This window comes from Primulina eburnea, chromosome 4 (assembly GCF_022965805.1).
Source record: "Primulina eburnea isolate SZY01 chromosome 4, ASM2296580v1, whole genome shotgun sequence".
Lineage (NCBI taxonomy): Eukaryota > Viridiplantae > Streptophyta > Magnoliopsida > Lamiales > Gesneriaceae > Primulina > Primulina eburnea.
The window spans coordinates 7,122,307-7,143,295 of NC_133104.1; the positions used below are offsets into that span (position 1 = coordinate 7,122,307).

A 20,989-nucleotide genomic window follows, 5' to 3' on the forward strand; every position below is an offset into this window, starting at 1 on the left:
GAAATTTGTGAAGAATTGTTCATGTCAACATCAGGGGGAGTATACGTGACTGCACTCTTTTTCCCTTACTATGGTTTTTATCCCAATGAGTTTTTCCAAGTAAGGTTTTTAACGAGGCAGTACAAAACACGTAATGAAGACATCATCGTATCATGATCATCATCACAAGGGGGAGTGTTGAAAATAAATGATTTGAATATTGAAAAGTAATAGTTGAATATTTGAATGTTGAAAATAAGAGTTGTAAAATTAGAAATTTGTGTGTGATGATGTAGGTAATGATGTATTTTATTTTTTGGATTATGTGTAATGAAACTCTATAAATAGATCTCTCATTTGTGAAGAAAATTACAATTGAGTAGAGAGAAAAATATTATAAAGTGTGTAATTTGGTAAATTTTGAGAGTTTGAGATTTTTACTTTTTACCATAAATTTTTACTTTTTCACAACAAAAAATACACATAATTAACTTTTTTAAATTTAAAGTCAAAAACCATTTTTTTTAATGATAGCAGACATTTCCTAAATCTAATCCTATTTGGAGTAGAGATAACTACTGTTGCCGAATTTGAATAATACCCGTTTTGTGACGTGGCAGCATTCAATTGGCTGGTTCCTCGTCGTGACAAATTAGCAAGTGGTAGTGGAGCGGAGATGTTAAAAACCTTCCACGAACGTCACCACCACCACCACTCAACGGCATAATAGGCGACCAGATTCCGCCGTAGATTTGTCAACTGTTCTCCCCCAATTGCGAATCTCAGCTCATATTCGGTTCCTCTAATCAATCTGGATAATCACCTGTCGGTAATTTTCTGATTGTTTTCGTGTTTGATTAGTTATTGTAGAGTTTTGAGCACTTGTAGGGATGATCTTTAAGTGTATTGGCGCCTAATCTATTTGTTTGATAGTGATGTTTGAATTCTCTTAACCGCATTTTTTTTTTTTGCCTATAGGTTTACGTCTCGTCTCCAATTTTGGATTTAGCTTCCTGCTATGTTGTTCGGAAATTAGTTTTTAGGCTGACAATTAACGCAGTTTTGAGGATAATTGTTCTGACTTTAGTGACTTTAGTCAGAAGGAATGCGGGTTTGAGTTTTGTTCAGTTTCCTGATTGCGGAATTAGTTTTTTTGAGCTTGACATATATGAATATGCGTCTGTTTCTTTTTTTCAGGGCAATTTGATCATGCTGAAGGATTGAAATTAACAACTAAACGGGTGAGATAAAACAGAAGCAGCACAATCTCTTTGTTTCTTCACACATACCGGCGTAGTTTACTAAATCTGTTAGTCTAGTAACAGACTTCAAAATACAGCGACCAGGTTCAGGGGGTGACTTGCCCCAAGGTGGCGAGTTCAACCCTTACCCTGTAGCTCGGAGGGTGAACTCCTTCCAAGCTGTAGCAATGGATGAGGACGTAGAGGGTGGGAACTTGGTGTCTTATCAAGACAGGCCAAGGACATTCCCTAATATGCGAGGCAAACCTTACATGCCATTGGTAGGGCCGTTTATTTCCTCTTGAGTTGTCAAAGTAGCACCTTGTCTCCTTGCATGCGTCCCCCAGCTCAATTTCTTTCGAGTGATAATCGACAATAACATCCAATGGGTTGTTTACAAGTCATCATTGGCGGATAAAGTTTTGTAGCGTGTGATAGTTTTTGAATTTGCATGCCTGTCCAAATAAGAAAAACAATGTGCGGCCAAAGTACAATAAGATGGAAAGCTGCTTTAGTTTTCCTATTCTTTGTTTGTTCCATTATTCTTATAACGATCTTCAAACATTGTGCTTTTTGTTTTCATTTTAACATATTTACTTGTTATTGCTTTCTGCAGATCTTTCGTATTTTCATGAGAATAAATGTTCGTGTACTTTTTATGCTTCTGCTCTTGGGACTTGGAATTATCTTTTATATTGGTGCGAGTACCTCCCCGATTATTGTATTTGTGTTTTCAGTTTGCATAGTCAGTTTTGTCTTGTCAACGTATCTTACTAAGTGGGTTCTCAGTAAGGATGAGGGACCTCCTGAGATGGTCCAGGTAATGTTTTCCTTTACCATCTTTTCCATTTTTAATTTGCTCTTCCTTCACACTGAAACATGTTTTTATTATTCTTAATCACTCTTTTCTGTGTTCTGAGCTTCTCGGATTTCTTGGCAGATATCAGATGCTATACGTGATGGTGCTGAAGGTTTTTTAAGGACACAATATGGAACTATCTCTAAGATGGCTATTTTACTAGGATTAGTGATCCTCAGCATATACCTGTTTCGCAGTACCACTCCTCAACAAGAATCTTCTGGTTTGGGGAGGTAATTTTAGATTTCTATTTTTATATGGTATTTACCTTCTTTTTCTCCTCAAACAGCAAGTTAGCACATCATGGACAGAGAACTTCCTGAAATGCATTAAATATGATTTCAGGTTAACAACTGCATTTGTTACCGTTGCGTCTTTTCTTCTTGGAGCTCTGTGTTCTGGTATTGCTGGCTATGTTGGAATGTGGGTTTCTGTGCGTGCGAATGTTCGAGTTTCAAGTGCAGCTAGACGATCTGCTCGAGAGGCATTGCAGGTTTTTTACTCTTTATGTCGACCTACATTTCACCATTTGTAACTAGAAAAAATTTTAATGAGTTATCATCAATCTTGTGCAGATTGCTGTTCGTGCTGGTGGTTTTTCGGCTTTGGTGGTTGTTGGTATGGCTGTAATTGGTATTGCTATACTTTATTCGACATTTTACGTTTGGTTGGGTGTGGGGGCTCGCCTGGTGCAATGAAGGTTACCGACTGTAAGTTTCTCTCTCTCATCTTCTGACATTTTCATCAATTTCGAAATGCTGTTTTTTTTTTTTAATTTTGGCAACCGATGTAAGCTCTCCATGCTCTGACCTTTCATTCCTTTCTTAGTGCCACTTCTTCTTGTTGGATATGGTTTTGGAGCTTCATTTGTTGCACTTTTTGCTCAGCTGGGTGGTGGAATTTTTACAAAAGCAGCTGATGTTGGAGCTGACCTTGTTGGGAAAGTGGAGCAGGGTATTCCTGAAGATGACCCTCGTAATCCTGCTGTAATTGCTGATTTGGTAAGTTTGTCATGCTATAATTGATTGTTTACATTTATTTACATTTTGGGTTGTAACAGTCAAGAATCAAGATACACATAGGAGATTGACAAACTTACAGACACGATTTGTCTTTTTCACAATATTTAGAAGTCTATGATTGAGGTACTAGATCTTATGTAGTAAGAGCTTGGGAAAGCATTGCTTCGGTTCTTATGACCGACCGCATCATTCGGTATGTTCAAGGTTGGAGACAATGTTGGTGATTGTGCTGCTCGTGGTGCCGATCTGTTTGAGAGTATTGCTGCAGAAATAATCAGTGCAATGATTCTTGGTGGAACAATGGTACAACGTTGTAAAATTGAAGGTATGAACTTGGCTTTTACCATACCTGCAAATGTTACTTTCTTTTCACATTCTTTAGCATGTGTTCATGGGCGATGGGCTGCATTTGCAGGGTTTAGATGAGAGATAACTGCATACACCAAATATTTTAAACTTGAATACAGATCATACCTGAAAAAATGAAATTTTGTTGGGTATCGTGTGCAACTAGCACCTCTTCTCCAATTTTTTTTACTAACTATTCAGGTTATAAGAGGCGGCCTTCTGAAATATGTATTTATGGATTATGTATGGCCTTGTATATTTGGTAGCATATCTTTGTAACTCATAGCTGCTGCTGCGCTGGTTCATTTTAAACTCAGCGAAAGTTATCTTTTAATACTAAAAAAGGAGTCTAAATCCATGAGAATAGGCAACTTCTCAATTTTGAACGTCATAATGTGAATGTAAAACCAAATTTCCTAATAACATTATTCTCAGGCTCAGTGGTTATATCTGGTTTATATTGTGGTAATAGATTACGTGAACACACAGTCTAGCATTATTTGATTGATTTTTTGATGTCTAAACTCTAAAGATAGAGAGCTGGTAAGACAGTGTAGTTGGTAATCAGGAGCGGCAGAAGCCTGAATAAGGACTAGAGAGCCAAAATGCGTTTGGGTTTGATTAGTACATTTGAGCTGAATATGGTTAACAGGATTTTATTCTTTGTTCACTGTATTAGGAAGGATGATTTCCTGGAGGATGGGAAATATTGTAAACCCTATTCTTTTAGGAAACATATTGCCAGGCAAGCGGTCATTTTCTGAGTCTAAGTGTTGAAGTTTGAATATCGGGCAGAAATGAAATGGCGAGTGTCTTAAGTTGCTTCTAGCGTCTGTATATTAATTGCAAGGATTCATTTTGTATATATCTGTGCTTATAATTGAGTTTGTCGATACTATTAGTGATATCTGCCGTTTGGATGCACCGACATCATTTGGGACTTTGAAATTTCTATCTGTTAAGTAATCTGCTTGGAGATAGTTATGTGATCTACAATAATTGTTCTCTACTAGCAACGTTCGAGGGAGATTTAGCATGACAATCCATGGTAAATTTGAGTTGCCTTTGGCTGGATATTGTGGCATATTCCAGCATCATAGTCACAAATAAGATCAGGTCTGCCTTCTATTCATAGATAATATTTTTATGGGCTCTCCAGGTCCATATGTCTGCCATGGTGAATACACCAGGGATGGACATTCTTGATTCTGCTGTTATTAGTTGTCTTAAGATCATATAACAGCAGCATTCTTCTTGCATTGTGAATCATCTTCTATAGAATTACCTGAGTGGTAGCTGTGTTTCTCTCCAGAGTCTTTTGCTCTTGAAAGAAATCACGGTCCTGGCTGTTCACCCCTTGATCGAAGCATATGTTTTTCTAGTTTTTTGGTTAATGTTTGGAGATCTCTTTCTGTTAATCTAGTTTTGTCACATTTTTGGCGTATTTTCAACTGCTTTTATCTTTAGAACTATGCAATGCTGGTCTGGATACATATAAAGAGATGATTTTACATGATAATTGTTCTACCATTGCCAAACAAAATTTAAGTGGCTGCTTTGTTATCAATTGCATGCAGATCCATCGGGATTCATTTTGTTTCCTCTCGTTGTTCACTCATTTGACCTGGTGATATCATCAGTGGGAATCTTTTCCATTCGGAATACACGTGACTCTGGATTCATTGGTACTATAGAGGATCCAATGTCAGTTCTTCAGAAAGGATATTCTGTGACAATAATCCTAGCTGTTATCACTTTTGGTTTGGTAATATTTTTTATAGATTCTTGGAGCATCATTCTTAGGATTCTTCTATATGTGTGATTTTATTTCCCTCTCTCCCTCTCCCTCTCTTTCCTTCTCCCCTTTGTGTCTGCGTGCATGCTTGTATTTCTCATTCCTGGCGCTTCTCTCACTTGCTCAATCTGGTGATGGAGCTATGCATTGGCAGTGCACACGCTGGATGCTATATACCGAACAAGCACCTTCTGCTTGGTTGAACTTTGCCTTGTGTGGTTTGGTTGGGATTATGATGGCTTATGTTTTTGTATGGATCTCCAAATATTACACCGACTACAAGCATGAACCTGTACGCAATTTAGCACTCTCCAGCTCCACTGGACATGGAACAAATATAATTGCTGGGATTAGTTTGGGTTTGGAGTCAACAGCTCTTCCTGTTCTCGTGATAAGCATATCTATTATTTCAGCATTTTGGCTGGGCCAGACTTCAGGACTGGTTGACGAATCTGGAAACCCAACTGGTGGATTATTTGGAACAGCTGTTGCGACAATGGGAATGCTCAGTACAGCAGCTTATGTTCTGACCATGGATATGTTTGGTCCGATAGCTGATAATGCTGGAGGGATTGTTGAAATGAGTCAGCAGGTATAAAGCAATACCTTGTAATGTTAACCCGTGTATGTTTGGGTTTGTCTTTTAATTAGGCGAGGATAATACTCTGTGAGAAACTTTTATGGTTTTGATAGTGATCTTATATGAGACTTTATGAAACATTTGACTCTTACAGCCTGAAAGTGTCCGGGAGATTACTGATGTTCTCAATGCGGTTGGGAATACTACAAAAGCTACCACCAAGGGCTTTGCCATTGGATCTGCATCACTGGCATCTTTTCTTTTGTTTAGTGCTTATATGGATGAAATATCTGCATTTTCACAGTTACCCTTTAATCAGGTAGTTTCTCTCAATCTTGCAACTTGAAGCCTTATATTTTTTGTGGCTTCGGTTTCCTGGAATTGTATATTTATTTTTATGTCATATGGCCATTTTTTAATTTTAGTTATTGATCTTTTCTTCTCTTGGAATGCATTTACAGGTTGACATTGCCATTCCCGAAGTTTTTATTGGTGGACTGTTGGGCTCTATGCTTATATTTCTCTTTAGTGCTTGGGCCTGTTCCGCAGTTGGTCGAAGTGCACAAGAGGTTGTGAATGAAGTAAGAAGACAGTTTATTGAGAGACCTGGCATCATGGTTTGTATCCTGCATACTTTCTTTTGGACTTTTAGTTTCGTATGATTCATCTTAGTCATAATAACAAATTATCTGCCATTTCTCTTTCAGGATTACAAGGAGAAACCGGATTATGTTCGATGTGTTTCTACTTCTATCATTGCAGCTGCATCTTTAAGGGAGATGATAAAGCCTGGAGCTTTAGCCATCATATCTCCTGTAGTTGTTGGTTTGTCTCTACATCTCTGTTCCAAATTCTAATTCTTCACGAGTAATAAAATGCTACCATAATGTTGAGAAAATGCAACATAATTTTGCATGGTGCATCAACAGGAGGTTTACCTTCGCGTTTTAGAAGCAATGTGATGCCTTTAAGTGGACTAGTATTTTGAAGCTGATGCCAATTGATTTCAAGTGTAATTACATTCTATAGAACGTAAAACCTGCACAATTTTCCATCTTTCATGATATATGTAAGACTGTTCCCTAATTGTCTCCAGAGTAGCATTGTATTGATTTGATTCTGCTTCCTACATTAATTTCTTTCACGATTTTATGTGCTTACAATAAATCAGTTGACATAATGTGGAATGCAAATCTTGCAAAATGTACGAGCTCTTGTTAAATTAGCTGGTATAATGTGGATGAGAATCTTATGGAACATGTATATAACAAGTGAGTTTCCGCCTAGTTAAGTCTGCTTCATATATCTGAATTACAAACAAGACCCGAGACGGATCTTGATAGTAAATTAATGACTTCGTATGCAAATCGTTAACTCTCATTTTTCTTGGTTTCCAGCATTCCTTGCTGGCTTTATAAATAGGGCTTCCTTCTGATGCTTGTGCTTGTGGTCATTAAGTAGGATCTGCCTGTTTTACCCATAAAAATAAATTAAATGAAATGCATCTTCTCGTTTTTCCAGGTTTGGTATTCAGAGTGCTGGGACATTATACTGGTCAGCCTCTGTTGGGCGCCAAAGTTGTGGCAGCCATGTTGATGTTTGCCACTGTTTCTGGTATCCTCATGGCTCTTTTCCTCAACACTGCGGGTGGTGCCTGGGATAATGCAAAGAAATACATAGAAACAGGTGCTCTCGGAGGCAAAGGCAGTGATTGCCATAAAGCAGCGGTTACCGGTGATACGTAAGTGTTTACTGTTCAATTAACTTGGTCAATTATCTACATTGCTGGCAAAATTTTTGTATATATTATTTTGAATCAAATTTTAGTAATATTCAGTAAAAGGGCAATCACTTTAAAAACCTCCCTAATGTTCTCACGTCTACAAGTACTGATCTATGTTTTTTTATACCAATCATCACATCACGCCTGCTAATAGAAGACGAGGTTGATAATCGTGTTTCAATATTTTTCAGCGTCGGAGACCCATTCAAAGACACTGCTGGTCCATCAATTCACGTTCTGATCAAGATGCTCGCGACAATAACTCTTGTAATGGCTCCAGTATTTCTTTGAGCGTTAACTCCAGCATATGGTATACGATCAACATGAATACTTTCTAACGCCGCGCATACAGCATTGAGTTTTTTTTCTGTCATTTTGTACTCCCAGTATCATTTTTGTAGTTTCATTATGAATTTGTTCATGCCATTGGTGCCTGGATATTCAAGTTTTTTATTATTATTTTTTGCATATGTTATTTTTGTTATTATTACACCATATCCATTTAGTACATCACTCGTGACCTATTATATTATTCCAAATGATCCACCCAGTTTCCAGGTCTATCTGTGCATACAAGCGATTATTGGTAACTTATATGTGATAGTTGCTTAATAAAGATTTGGATGTACATTCGCTATGCACTTTAATCACAAATTCCTAAAGGCTTGTTGTACTTAAGTTTTGGACAAATCCTGAAAATTGGAGCCCAAGACTGGAAATTATAAATATACAAGGATATGCTTTCTTATGTTTTAAATATTGTCTTATTGCTTCTTAACTGGGCTTACGTTATTCGTGGAATAATACCCTCCTCCATATTTTGTACAGGGTGGTTTTATCTGGTTGAGTTGTGTTTTCTTATTTGATATTTATTTGTCGTTCCTCCCCATTTTCTTTCTTTTTTTTCTTTTTTTTTACGAGTCCTCCATACTTTCTTAAGACGATCACAATATCGCAAATCTTAGTGAAAGACAACTTTTGGTGGCACATAAAATATGAATTTATCTGCTTGATAATTAATATCTGCCAATAGTTATAGCAAACTACCATACAACACTGTTATCAGCGTCTAAATTTTAGATGGACATGAACAATTCAGACAACAATTTACTATATTTGAGTGTGTAATAAAATATAAATAGCTTACTATTTGAAATAATTACCAGAATTTTATATATCATAAAGTGCAAATTCTTTGCACATGGAACACTCATTTCTTAGGAAAATAATTAGATTGAAATTAGACATAGATGGACGATATATATTAGCAACGAAGCACACACGACAAAAGTATATACCATGTTTTCATTAGAAAATTGTTAAATTTAAATTTTTTAAAATTTAAAACGAATTGCACAATAATATATAATTTAGTGATATCGAGATAAACATATTATGATAATATTGAGTTACTAAATGATTTCGAAATTAATAAAATATTGAAACAGTATTTAACGAGAAAATGATTATTAAAAATTAAAACCATAATTTATTTAAAGGGAACAAATTTCAATTCAAATAGTATATATATATATATATATATATATATATATATATATATTGATGTAAAGTTAATCCATTTTTGTCAAACTTGGAATGACACGACTTGGAAATTATTGAATTTTTATGTCGGAATTCATGCACTTGAATTAATCAGTCATATCAAGCACCCCATCCATCCAATTCCCCTGGAAAAAGACAACCATAAGAAAAGGATAGATAATATTTTACAAAACATGAGAAACATTTATAGGATCGAGTGTTTATCGGTTTACTAAAATCTATAGTTGGTGGTAATAGTGCAACTTCAAATCTTTTAAACCACACAACAACTCAAACACCACGATTCGATCGTTCTACCAAACAGAAACAATTATTGCACCCAACAACATTAATATTTTTTTGTTTTATCATATTTAAGATAAAATATTTATCTATTTTTTCAATTTCAATGACCATAACATACCAATTTCATGATTCATAATATAAATTATTATTAAATATATATATATTTTTAAAAATATAGGCATAAAAAAATATAGTTATCCTAGATTTTCCGAATGAATTATGGAGTATTATAGATATCATAAATTAAAGTTTTGATTAGTCATGTCAACGCCCCTCCATTTTCATATAATATAATATAATATAATATAAAAATATTTGATCTTTTATTTGGGCTTGGTGGGCCTGACGAGGAGTTTCGAGTCGTATAATAGATGCAAACCAAATCGATCGAACTGAAAATATAAAAGAAGAACAAATCGATATTTTTCTCTACCAACCAAAAAAACTTCTAATCTAGTTCTATTAAATTCAAACACTCAAAAAATAAAATAATAAGTCGTGGAATAATTATAATGATTTAGAATTAATAATAATAAAATTGAACTTTTCTTTAAAGTCTAATATTTTTTATGAGATGTTTAAAGCTCATACGAAAAAATAAAAATCGTAGAAGATTTGGCCCAATAAAAATTATATATATAATATCGGTTTAATCGAATTTTTTACATTCAATACCAAAATCAAACCGATTAAACCGGTACTTTTATTGAAAAATGAAAAATAAAACAATTTACCGAATCAAAATCCCCGGTTTTCTCAGCTAAACCGAGAATTTGTTTTAGGCCCGACAAGGAAACAGGTATATATATGTCCCTCGTGTAGTTCCATACGTGTGTGTGTGTGTGTGTATGGGTGACTGGACGCACACGTGCTGATAAGAATGTCTTGTTATTGGGAGACACGTGTGAATTTTGGGGCCTCAATTTCACGTGAATTATTGTCCATCATCTGTTCCTTATAGTTTTTATTTTGATTTGATTTATAATAACTCATTTAATATATTTACAAATAATTATTATTAATATGATTTGGACTTTATATTAATTATTATTAATATGATTTGGACTTGATAAAACTGTATTTATATTGTAGGCAACAAATTGTGTGAGACGGTCTCACGGATCGTATTTTGTGATACTGATCTCTTATTTGAGTTATTCATAGAAAAATATTACTTTTTATGCTAAGGCTGCGTTTGGTTTAGAGGACAAAATAAACTAATGATTAGTAAGTAAATGATAAAGAAAATGATTGTTGTAGGAATGTAATATATGGTGTTATGTTTGGTATGATTTTTAAGTGTAGGATAATTTTGAATTTTTTGATGAAAGGACAAAATTGTCATTTCTTCTTTTTTTTCTTCTTCCACTCCGACGTCGACGATGGAGGTCCGGCGGCGGCGACGGCCGTCCGGCGGGCGACGGCGGACGTCCTGCGACGGTCCTGCGACGGCGGCAGGCCGACGGCGGCGGCGGCGGGAAGTGGTGGTGAGTTTGGATATATGAGAAAGGTAAAATTGGAAAATAGGAAGGATTAAGAATTGGATAAATAATCCTAGGGGGTGAGGAGGTATTATTTTAACCCACCTAATATAACCTAATCATTCATAGGATGTATTGACTTGGTTAAATAATCACGCGTACCAAACGAGGGATAAGGTGGGTTAAAAAAATAAACCCAACTTATCCACCAAACCAAACACTCCCTTAAGAGTATTACTTTTTATTGTAGATATCAGTAGGGTTGACCGGTTTCACATATAAAGATTCGTGAGACCGTCTCACAAGAGACCTACTATATATTATATATGATATTGTTTATTAGTATGAATTATAAATTTTGACACAATGACAATATTTTTTTTAACAATGATGAATATAAAATTTAGGTATCCTTACATATCGAAATTCCTCACCTTTTTTTGGTTTGGTCGATGGTGCCACATGGGGCAGTGCCCTTAACCATTATCTATCTGCCAAGTGGCAGCTTTTTAAATTAAAAAAAATTATGAAAACTTACGTGCTATCTCACATAAGCCGATGACTAACCATTATTCAATTTTATCAAATGATTTTTTTAAAAAAAATCATTTGACCTTCATTCTTTCTTCCGCCGTATCTTTCAAAAATACAGAACAAAACTTCCACCGATGTGCTCCGTCTTGCAACTTTCTGCCCAATATTAAGTTTTTACTATTTATTTTTTTTCTTTGTTAATCTAGTTTTGTATGTCAATGATTTTTTGATTTATTGTTGTTCTTTGATTTTTGTTGTATTCAATGATTTAAGGGCCAAATAAGGGGAATATTTTATGCATTCCTTCATTTTATAATATATTATATTTTACTAATTAAATTTTATTGATTGTGATTTCCTTCAAAGTAAAATACAGTAGATTAACCTCTTGTTTATGTCCATGTTTTTGTAATATGTGGTACTCGAATACATGTATGATTCTTTCATCTAATTTGTTTTTTTAAAAATATTAGGTCCAGTTGGTCTTTTTTTTTGGAAATGGAAAATGAAAAATCAAATGCACTTGAAGAGTTGGAGGAATGCTACGGTGAAGAATCCAAAATTGATCAGATTCTAGAAACGCAATGTGGACTCCCTAATTTTTCTATGCAAGAAAATGGAGAGGTACAAACTGAAAACTTCATTGTCGATGTTTTGAAGGGCAAACTAGAAGTGGGTAAGATTGTGAACACTCTTGAAGAAGCTTATTTATTGTATTGTCAATACACACATGCCATGGGATTTAGTGTAAGGAAGGGTGAACAACGATGTTTTTCCCACACTGATGAAATTCAATCAAAGGAATTCAATTGCTCATGCGAAGGTTTGAAAGATGAAAAAAGATCTAGTAAAAAGATTCCAATTTATCAAAACTGCTCACTAGAACTAACTGTAAAGCCAAATTGAAGATTTCAAGAGAAAATGGGGGTCAATGGAGAGTGAGTAGATTTGTGGAAGAGCATAACCATGAGATGTTTGTACACGATCAAACTCGCTTGTTAAGATCGGCACGCAATATATCACATGCAAAAAAGTCTACTCTAGAAGCTATGGTAAATGCTGGAATATCTGTCTCTGCTGCTGTTTCTTTCATGGAAAATGAAGCATGTGGGTCAGAAAATTTAGGTTTTATTAGAAAGGATGCATATGATCATATGAGTCGACTGAAAAGACATACCAAAGTTGAGAATAGAGATGCCACTGCGCTTATTAAATATTTTATAAATACGGCGAATAAAGAGAATTACTTTTATTGGAACGTGCAATTGGATGATGACGATAGGGTGATGAACTTTTTCTTTAGGGACTATAGAAGTGCGGTTGATTATGAAAATTTTGGTGATGTCTTGTCGATTGATACAACATAGAGAACAAATAAGTATAATTTGATATGTGCTCCATTTGTTGGTATAAATAACTATATGCAGAATGTGATGTTTGGCTTGGCCTTTACGTCAGATGAAACCGAAAGTTCTTTTGAATGGTTGTTTACAACATTTCTTGATTCTATGAATGGAAAGCAACCTCAAACTATTTTTTCAGATCAATGTCAAGCCATGATGAATGCCATCGAAACAATTTTTCCACACTCACATCATCGTTTATGTCAGTGGCATATAGATCAAAACGCTCCTTCACACTTTGGGAGTTTAAATGGAGATCCAACTTTTAAACAACTATTGTATAAATGCATGACTTATTGTGAATCTGAAGATGAATTTGAGGCGACATGGAAATATATGATTGTTACTTACAATTTGGAGGATCATAGATGGTTGAGTGGGATGTACAAACTCAGGGAAAAATGGGCTACTGCCTTTAGTAATGGAAGGTTTAGTGCAGGACTTTTGGCTACTTCGAGGAGTGAGGCCACAAATATGACTTTGAAAAAGGCATGTAACAAAATGAGTTCTTTGTATGAATTTGTGATGAGTTATGCAAAAATTCAAAATAATTGGCGGAATAAGGAAAAGACAGAGGATACTCGTTGTCGTCATGGTAAGCCTGCTCGGATTTTGAAAAATCACCCATTGTTGATTAATTCTGCTGAGGTTTACACGATTTCCATATACCAGTTATTTGAAATTGAATTGTATAATTCTTTGAATTGCAAATTTGTTGAACCACCATCTTGTTTTGGCAATGATTGGAATTGGATTGAGGTCAAAGTAAAATATCATGATGAAAACTCGAGGGTTAGACATGTGGTGTTCAATAAGCAGAGTCATGAAATAAAATGTAGTTGTCATAAGTTTGAGACAATGGGGATTTTATGTAAGCATGCTTTGATGATGTTTAACTATATGGATGTCACTGTTTTGCCCAACAGTTATATTTTGAAAAGGTGGATGAAGAATGTAAGAAATAGTGTTAAATATGATTTTGAAGAAAGTTGCAGTTGTGGTGGTGGTAGTGATCATGTATCTGAGATGGTGTTTGTCAACCAAATAATGAGATCGATGTATGATCTAACTCAAATGAGCAAACCTCATCAGAATGCGAGAAAAATATTATATAGATTGGTTGACATCGCAAAAGATGAAATCTCTAATCTTGTCCAGAATTTGAGTGTAGATGATGAGACAACGTGTGATGATATTACAAGTAATGGTTACATGGATAAAGTATGCATACGTAACCCACTTACTGCTAAAGCAAAAGGAGTTACAAATGCAAATATCACACGACACTGGGATGCTAAGAGAAACAAAAGAAAAGAAAAGGGAAAAACTAAAATTTCAAGTAAGTTTTCATTTCATATACTTGTTATATAGTTAATCTACTTCTAAGTTTGTAATTTTCTTGTATTTGCTAGGCACAAAAGGAGCAAAAAAAAAAAAAAGAGCAAAGTTCACAAGATGCCATCAACATACAGGAAGTAAATCTATACCATCACAACAACATTCAAATATCTCACTATCACAATATCAGTTTGCATATCCTCAATTTTCATCTCAATTTGGGCACAATCAACATTTTTTCCAGTATTCAAATCATATGGTAACCGAGTTTTCTTTAATTTTTACTATTGAACCAAAAAGTGTATTATATCGTATATTTATTTTTGTATTTGAATTGCAGGAAGACAATACAAACTTCTATTCAAGTGGTATGATGAATTTATTCTCGTATCAATTTGGGAGTTATCATTCATCACAAGTAAGATATTTTGTCAAGAAAATTAAAAGTTTTTACAAGTTGATTTCTCATAAAAACAATTATATTGTTCAAGGACAAGATCGTGATAATTGAAGGAGCATGAAATTATTGATGCGCATACTATTGCCGAATATGACTGTTTTTGTGGCATTCACATATTTTTTTTTGGGATTTTCGATGAATGATCGGTCCAAAATGAGGTAAATGAAATGGAAATTTGTTTGACAAATTAGTGGAAGATCGGAATTGTTATAATTAATGTTTCATAAAATCGTTAGCAACAATTGAGCATTTTGGTAGTAGATTTAGAAGATAATTATATTGGAGCTGTAAAAAGATTTTGGGTTAAGAGAATGAAAATGATATGCTAATGTTTGGTGTTAATTGGAGGAAGATAAATTTGGGAACGAAAATGAAAAAAATTTATCCTTGGAATTTTGGTTTCTTTGTCCAACAATATAAAGATCTTTAGGTTCAAACAATCGGTTACTAATTTGAAAATAAAAAAATATCATTCATTATTCTGAATACAATCATGGTGTAGATCTGGCCCGAAAAAAAATAGTTACCGATGTAGTAAATATGTGACAATGTTCAGCGTGACAAGATTTGGACAGAAAGAAGCGATCGTAAAATGAAGTAAGTCGGTAGAAGCTTTTATTCTGTGGAAACTTTTTCGAGAGATAGAAAATGGAATAAATGATTGGGGTTCAAAATAAATTTGAATAAAGGTGAAATCATTTTAAAATGTAAAAAAAACGAATCATATGATTAGTCAATCAATTGCTTTTAATGTGAGATAGCACGTAAGTTTTCATAATTTTTTTTAATTTAAAAAGCTGCCACTTGGCAGATAGATAATGGTTAAGGGCACTGCCCCATGGGGCACCATCGACAAGGCCCCTTTTTCTATGTAACATGGTGAAAAACCAAACAAATTTTTTCTTTATTTGTATCCTATATGTCGGAATATGTTTTTGATGTGTATAATTTTGTAATTATTTTGCCTTTGAAAATAGTAACTTGCGTTTTTGAAAATATAAAGATAATTTAACAAAATATTTATTAAAATTTGTTGAGATTTATTGAAGATATGGTTAAGATATTTGAAGATAAATTTCGAAATATGTGATTTTTGAATTTTTTTTTAAATTTTGGAAGAGATGACATGAGATTTGGAAAAATTATTTATATATTGGATATGATGAAATTGACTATATTGGAATTCTAGTTCATCTTGAATATCGTCGAGCGTGTCTGTAATGTTATAGGCTTGTTTATTTTTTAGGTCTGCAATCACATCCTTACGTATCAATTTGTACTACACTCAATAAACTATGTATTTGACTTGGAAGTACTTGATTCGAGTGCTGGGGAAGACGAAAGAAACAACTACTAGAAGTGAGATAACAATGTGAGTAGTGCAAATGAGATATTGTGAGTGATGTAATTGTGAATTGATACTCACACTTTATTACATATATGCATTTGACCTAGAGATACTGAGTTCGAGTGTTGGAGAAGGCGAAAAAAATCAATGACAAGAGTAGGATAGCACATTGAGTATTACATATGTGATACTGTGAGGGATGTGATTGCGGGTCCAAAAAATCGGTCCAAAAAATCAGTAGGCCTATGGAATGCATTACAATGGCCATGTGCGCAACAGAGTATGCCACATGTGGTTGAGGGTGGCCGATGAGATTTTACTGTCAAGTTTTTCAAAGTAGATTTGTTGGTTTTTTTTATATATGTATTTCATTCATTTAGACATTCTCGGGGAAAATAAATTATTTTCAAGAACGATATTTTTTACATAGAGAAAACTTGTGAGGTTGGTTGTATGCAAAATTAAGGAGCAAAAACGAGACTTTATGCCGCAACATGCTATGAGACAAGCTTTTGTCAGTACCATTATATTCAATATGATTTCGAGATTTTCAATTTCTATTGCTACACATATATTCAAAACCTCGTGATCCATTTCTCGAGAAAAGAAGGTGATGTTCACTAAAGAAAATAACCCACAATTTCAAAACGAAGTTCGATTGAAGCAGAGTCAAAGTCGCGGGGTGCTCATTAAATGAAGTCTCCTTAACGTGTTTATCATAAAGACAGTAATTAGAAAAGATAGTCTACTAGTTTGATTAAGTCATTGTATGAGTGTAACTTTTGAAGTTTAGTAGATTGACTTGATATCTGGATGAGTCTCTGTCACATAGGTCTACTGGAATGAAATACATCAAAATTGTTCGTGTATTTTTATTTTGCTTTTAGTATAATTTTTAATTAATTGGGATAATTATGAAGGTATTAGAACTGATGTATTATTTAAAAGATTTGAGTTATATTATTATTAATCGCATTATATTTTTGTACAACGACAAAAAAATTCAATCATCCAAATGAGTTAAAAAAAAAACGGATTGGCGTATCAAGACCATCATTTCATATTTCAAATCAAGCGTTTGAAAACAATGGAATTACATGATTGTTTTTTTTTCCTCCGTGTTTTTACGTCCATCATTCAATATCAAGCTAGCCTCTTCTTACATATCAAATCAGTTTTCAAATTTTATATTCAAATAACATCTCAAAATTAACTTCAAATATTATTTGTCAAATTTTTTGTGTTGATTAAACATAAAGAGTAGTTTTTTGTTAGACGATATCATAGACTTATATCTACGAGATTGGTTGATCCGATCTCGATATATAAAATAATATTTCTAATATAAAAATTAATATTTATCATGTGTTGAGTCGGATTAGAGATCTGTCTCAAAAAATTAATTAATAAGACAAAATTACATGATTTTTGTAAAATGTAAAATCCTCTAGTTCGCTTGATATGCCAAAATAATAATAATAATTTAAACTCAAGAAGCATTGAGAGGAAGTACTTAATGATGAACTTTAAGATTTTATTTTTAAAAAATATATATATATTAACAGTGATTTTATTATTATTATTAGTAATATAAATAGTAAAACAATATTGATGTGATCGTGCTGAAATGGGTGAGTCGTGTAAGGAGTTTGAACAGATCAAATCAACAAATTATAGTTTTTGGGAATTTTGAGTGAAGAAAATTTCTTGGATTAACACCTGCAAATAAGAAAGTAACTCATGAATGGACGCCGGAGGGGTGTCCGGCGTGGCCACTCCGATGCTAAATTCAGCATGTTGAAGACGAACACAAACAATATTTGAGAGAAAATATGTATAATGCTTGAGAGTTCAAATATTTCAGAATCATTAAATGGCATTAATACCTGCTATTTGTAGTAGAAAATGTGGTAGATACCTCGATTCCAATGCCACCTACGAAGTATGGCAAGTCGGTTGCCCACAATCTAGCTTCTGATGACTTCTAGGACACTCCAAACTCAAGTGGTTATGACAGAATAGACGGTCTGTATCAATCAAACTCGAGTGTGGTGCAAGTTTCGAGGTGACCCGGGTAGTAGACTACCCGGGTGGTTGGTGGAGAGCCCGGGCTTATGATGATTACCCGGGAAGAGCCGCAGTACCTGGGAAGAGAAGATTTGCCCGGGTTCTTAGGAAACTAACCGGCACATTGGCTACGATCTCGGCTATCCAAGTAACAAACCGGTTTAATGATGACTCGGATCCTTATGGGGGTATCACCACCCATCCCTAAAATAGTCGGGCTAGAGCTTGACTCGCTGTCCCGATCAGTCATACTTGTACTTTTGTTGAGACATAATTTCACCTTGTGTAAGAGCATCGGAGGCTTCAAATATCCCATAGATAAATGGGATACCGAGGTCTGATACAACCCGAGTTTTGAATAAGACACCGATGCCTCATATCTCCCGGGTTTTGAGCTTTTTTGTCGTTTAGTATTATCGGGCAGTCCAAGAAGTGTCATTATGACGCATGCTTTAGCATTCATGCCGCCGAAAATCGTTTCATATTTCGAGGATCCGATAAGTCTGACGCATTGATATTTCTGCACGTCCTTTAATATGCCCGGTACAATTTACGAGGCGCATCCTGATCGTCCACATGTACTTAGATCAACGGCCGAGATCTCCCCCCACCGCCTATATATACTAGACCTTCCATTTTCGAAAAATCACTTGCAAATTAAAAACCTCGGCGAAGCCCTTGCAAAATTTTTTCTCGAAGTTCCTCCGCGCAACCTCCTCCACCTCCGGCGAACTTCTGCCGCTGCAACCACCCATTTGTTTTTAAAATTGTAAGTTTTTCTCTCCCAAGCATGTATAATTCTACTTCTTCTACCTCTGGAGCTAATGCGCGAGGCTCTCCCAGTGACGAGTCCACCGCGATGCACTCTGATTCTTCTCCTTCTTCTCCTCTTCGTCGTGTTGTTCAATCTTCTAAAAAACCCACAACCCACCAAATAAACCCTTTTCTTCATAACCTTCTTCCTCGGTCACTTCCCGGGTCCTGAAGCAGGACAAGGTTAGGGTCAAGCCCGGGCTTCTGACCTCACTTCTACTGAGGCCCCGGGATTTCCTTGGTTCTCCTGAATGAGCAACTCTTTGCGCTCGGGGGCAGACGAGGATCTTAGAAATCTGGGGTCTATTCTTTCTTCCTACTCCATTATAATTCCCGTGGCTTCTGACAGGGCAAACAACCCTTCCCCGGGCTATACTACCTTTTTTCCGAGACCAAATTAGAAATGGTCTTCGATTCTCTATCCCTCTTTTCTATACCCAGGTCGCCAAGTTTTTCGGCGTTCCTATCAATCAACTTCATCCCAATTCCTTTAGGATCATGGCCTCGGCCTACGTCCTTTTCAAAATGAACAATCTTATCATTACCCTCCTCATTCTTCACTAGTACTTTTCCTGCAGGCTTAGGAGATAATGCCTTCTCCTTGATTGCCTGCTTTAAATCCCGGTTCCTTGATGACATTCCTTCATTCCCAGAAGGGGTGGAAAGGAAGATTTTTCTTCATTCAACTCCCCTGTTCTCTTCCATGTCTGACCGGGTTTTTTCCTTCCCTTCCTGCCCAACCTGCCCTTCCTCAAGCTTACAAATTCGAGGAATTTTATACCCGAAGCCAGGATTTGGTGGAGGGTAAAAAATTCTCTTCCTCTACTCTTATTTCAAATGAGAACTTGATTACCTACAGGTTGAGTCCCCGGGCTGAGGATCCACTGGACCGGGTAATCGATGGGGTGGCTGGCTCGGGCTCTCAACCTGGTAATTCCTTATTTCCTTGTGCTTGTAATTACTTCGCTGTTATATTGGTTCTTCGTACTAACTCCTTTCCTCTCTTACTTCAAAGATAACCCAGAGATGCAGGAGGCCTTTGCAAAAAAATGGGAGGTCGAGAGACTGGCCAAGGAGAAGAAATTGGCAGCTAAGAAGGCTGCTGTCAAAAAGAAGAAACAGTCCGCGGAGGAGTCAGCCCGGACAGAGGAGATGGCCCGGGCAAATACTGAACCAAACCAGAAAGTAAACCGGTAGGCTTCCTGGGACTCCCAAGACCATGTTCCTCTCCTTCAGAGGAAGCGAAAGGCCACTTCAAGCCTCAAGCTGGTTCTGCTGGAGAGCAACCAGGAGGGGGATCAAGGGTCCTCCCGGACCAATCAAACAACCTGACCCTCCCCGCCAACAAACCACAGAAGAGACCCTCCGAGAGCCACCTTCGACTGATCGGCCTATCCGAGCCAATATTTTTCAGGACGAGGCCACTTCAACAGGCATTAAGAGTCTCAAGCAGATGCTTACCCCTGATGAGGAGGCTTTCTGAAGAACTTTGGGTCTGGTGCTCGATTTGTTGAGGGATCCAACCGATTCTAATCTGTGAGTTTTTTCTTCATTCTTTTTTTCTTTCTTTTACTAACTTGCTTTGTACAGGCTGCCCAAATGATGATTTCGGCTTTCGAAGAAGTGGCGGCGGTGGCTACCAAGAAAGGACAACAAGCCCGGGCTGCCCAAGAAATTCACGATCAATTGCATGGAGAGCTTGCCCGGGCTAAAAGGCTTCACGAAGAGGAGACAACCATCCTCAATGCTTCCTTGGAGTCGGCTCAAATGGCACTAGACAAGGCCCGGGAAGATCTCAACAAAGCTGCCATTCGGGAGGAAAACCTGCGAGGTCCCCTGTCTGTTTCGAAGTCGAAAAACCATTCTCTATTCGAACAGGTAAAAGATCAGGAGTCCCGGACAGAGAAGGCCGAGAGTTCTTTGGCCCTGGCTGAGTACAATAAAGGTAAGTGGCAGGCTTCCCTCCTCCAAACTCCTTCAAGAAGACCGTGGTAGATAAGGCCTATCCTCTTTTCAAGACCGGTTTTGATAAATGCCAGGATCAATTTGAGGAAGCTGGACTCTTGCCTCCAGATAGGGAAAACTTTCCT

At 36.0% G+C, this 20,989-nt stretch overlaps 2 protein-coding genes across 2 annotated transcripts; both read left to right on the forward strand.

Moving 5' to 3' along the window:
• Window positions 1-597: 597 nt before the first annotated feature.
• LOC140830821 (pyrophosphate-energized membrane proton pump 2-like) lies at window positions 598-8,089 on the forward strand. The gene is given in 16 exon segments (XM_073194317.1): window positions 598-808; window positions 1,177-1,501; window positions 1,837-2,040; window positions 2,161-2,312; window positions 2,425-2,572; window positions 2,655-2,756; window positions 2,759-2,789; window positions 2,908-3,080; window positions 3,306-3,426; window positions 5,027-5,214; window positions 5,399-5,836; window positions 5,979-6,143; window positions 6,286-6,441; window positions 6,532-6,649; window positions 7,346-7,565; window positions 7,799-8,089. Coding segments are annotated over 15 exon segments (2,409 nt in total). The 5' UTR covers window positions 598-808; window positions 1,177-1,408; the 3' UTR covers window positions 7,899-8,089.
• A 4,430-nt stretch (window positions 8,090-12,519) lies between these two features.
• LOC140830042 (protein FAR1-RELATED SEQUENCE 5-like) lies at window positions 12,520-14,244 on the forward strand. The gene is made up of 2 exons (XM_073193322.1): window positions 12,520-12,789; window positions 12,898-14,244. Exons 1-2 carry the CDS (start codon window positions 12,520-12,522, stop codon window positions 14,242-14,244), a joined length of 1,617 nt encoding a protein of 538 aa, XP_073049423.1.
• Window positions 14,245-20,989: the final 6,745 nt, after the last annotated feature.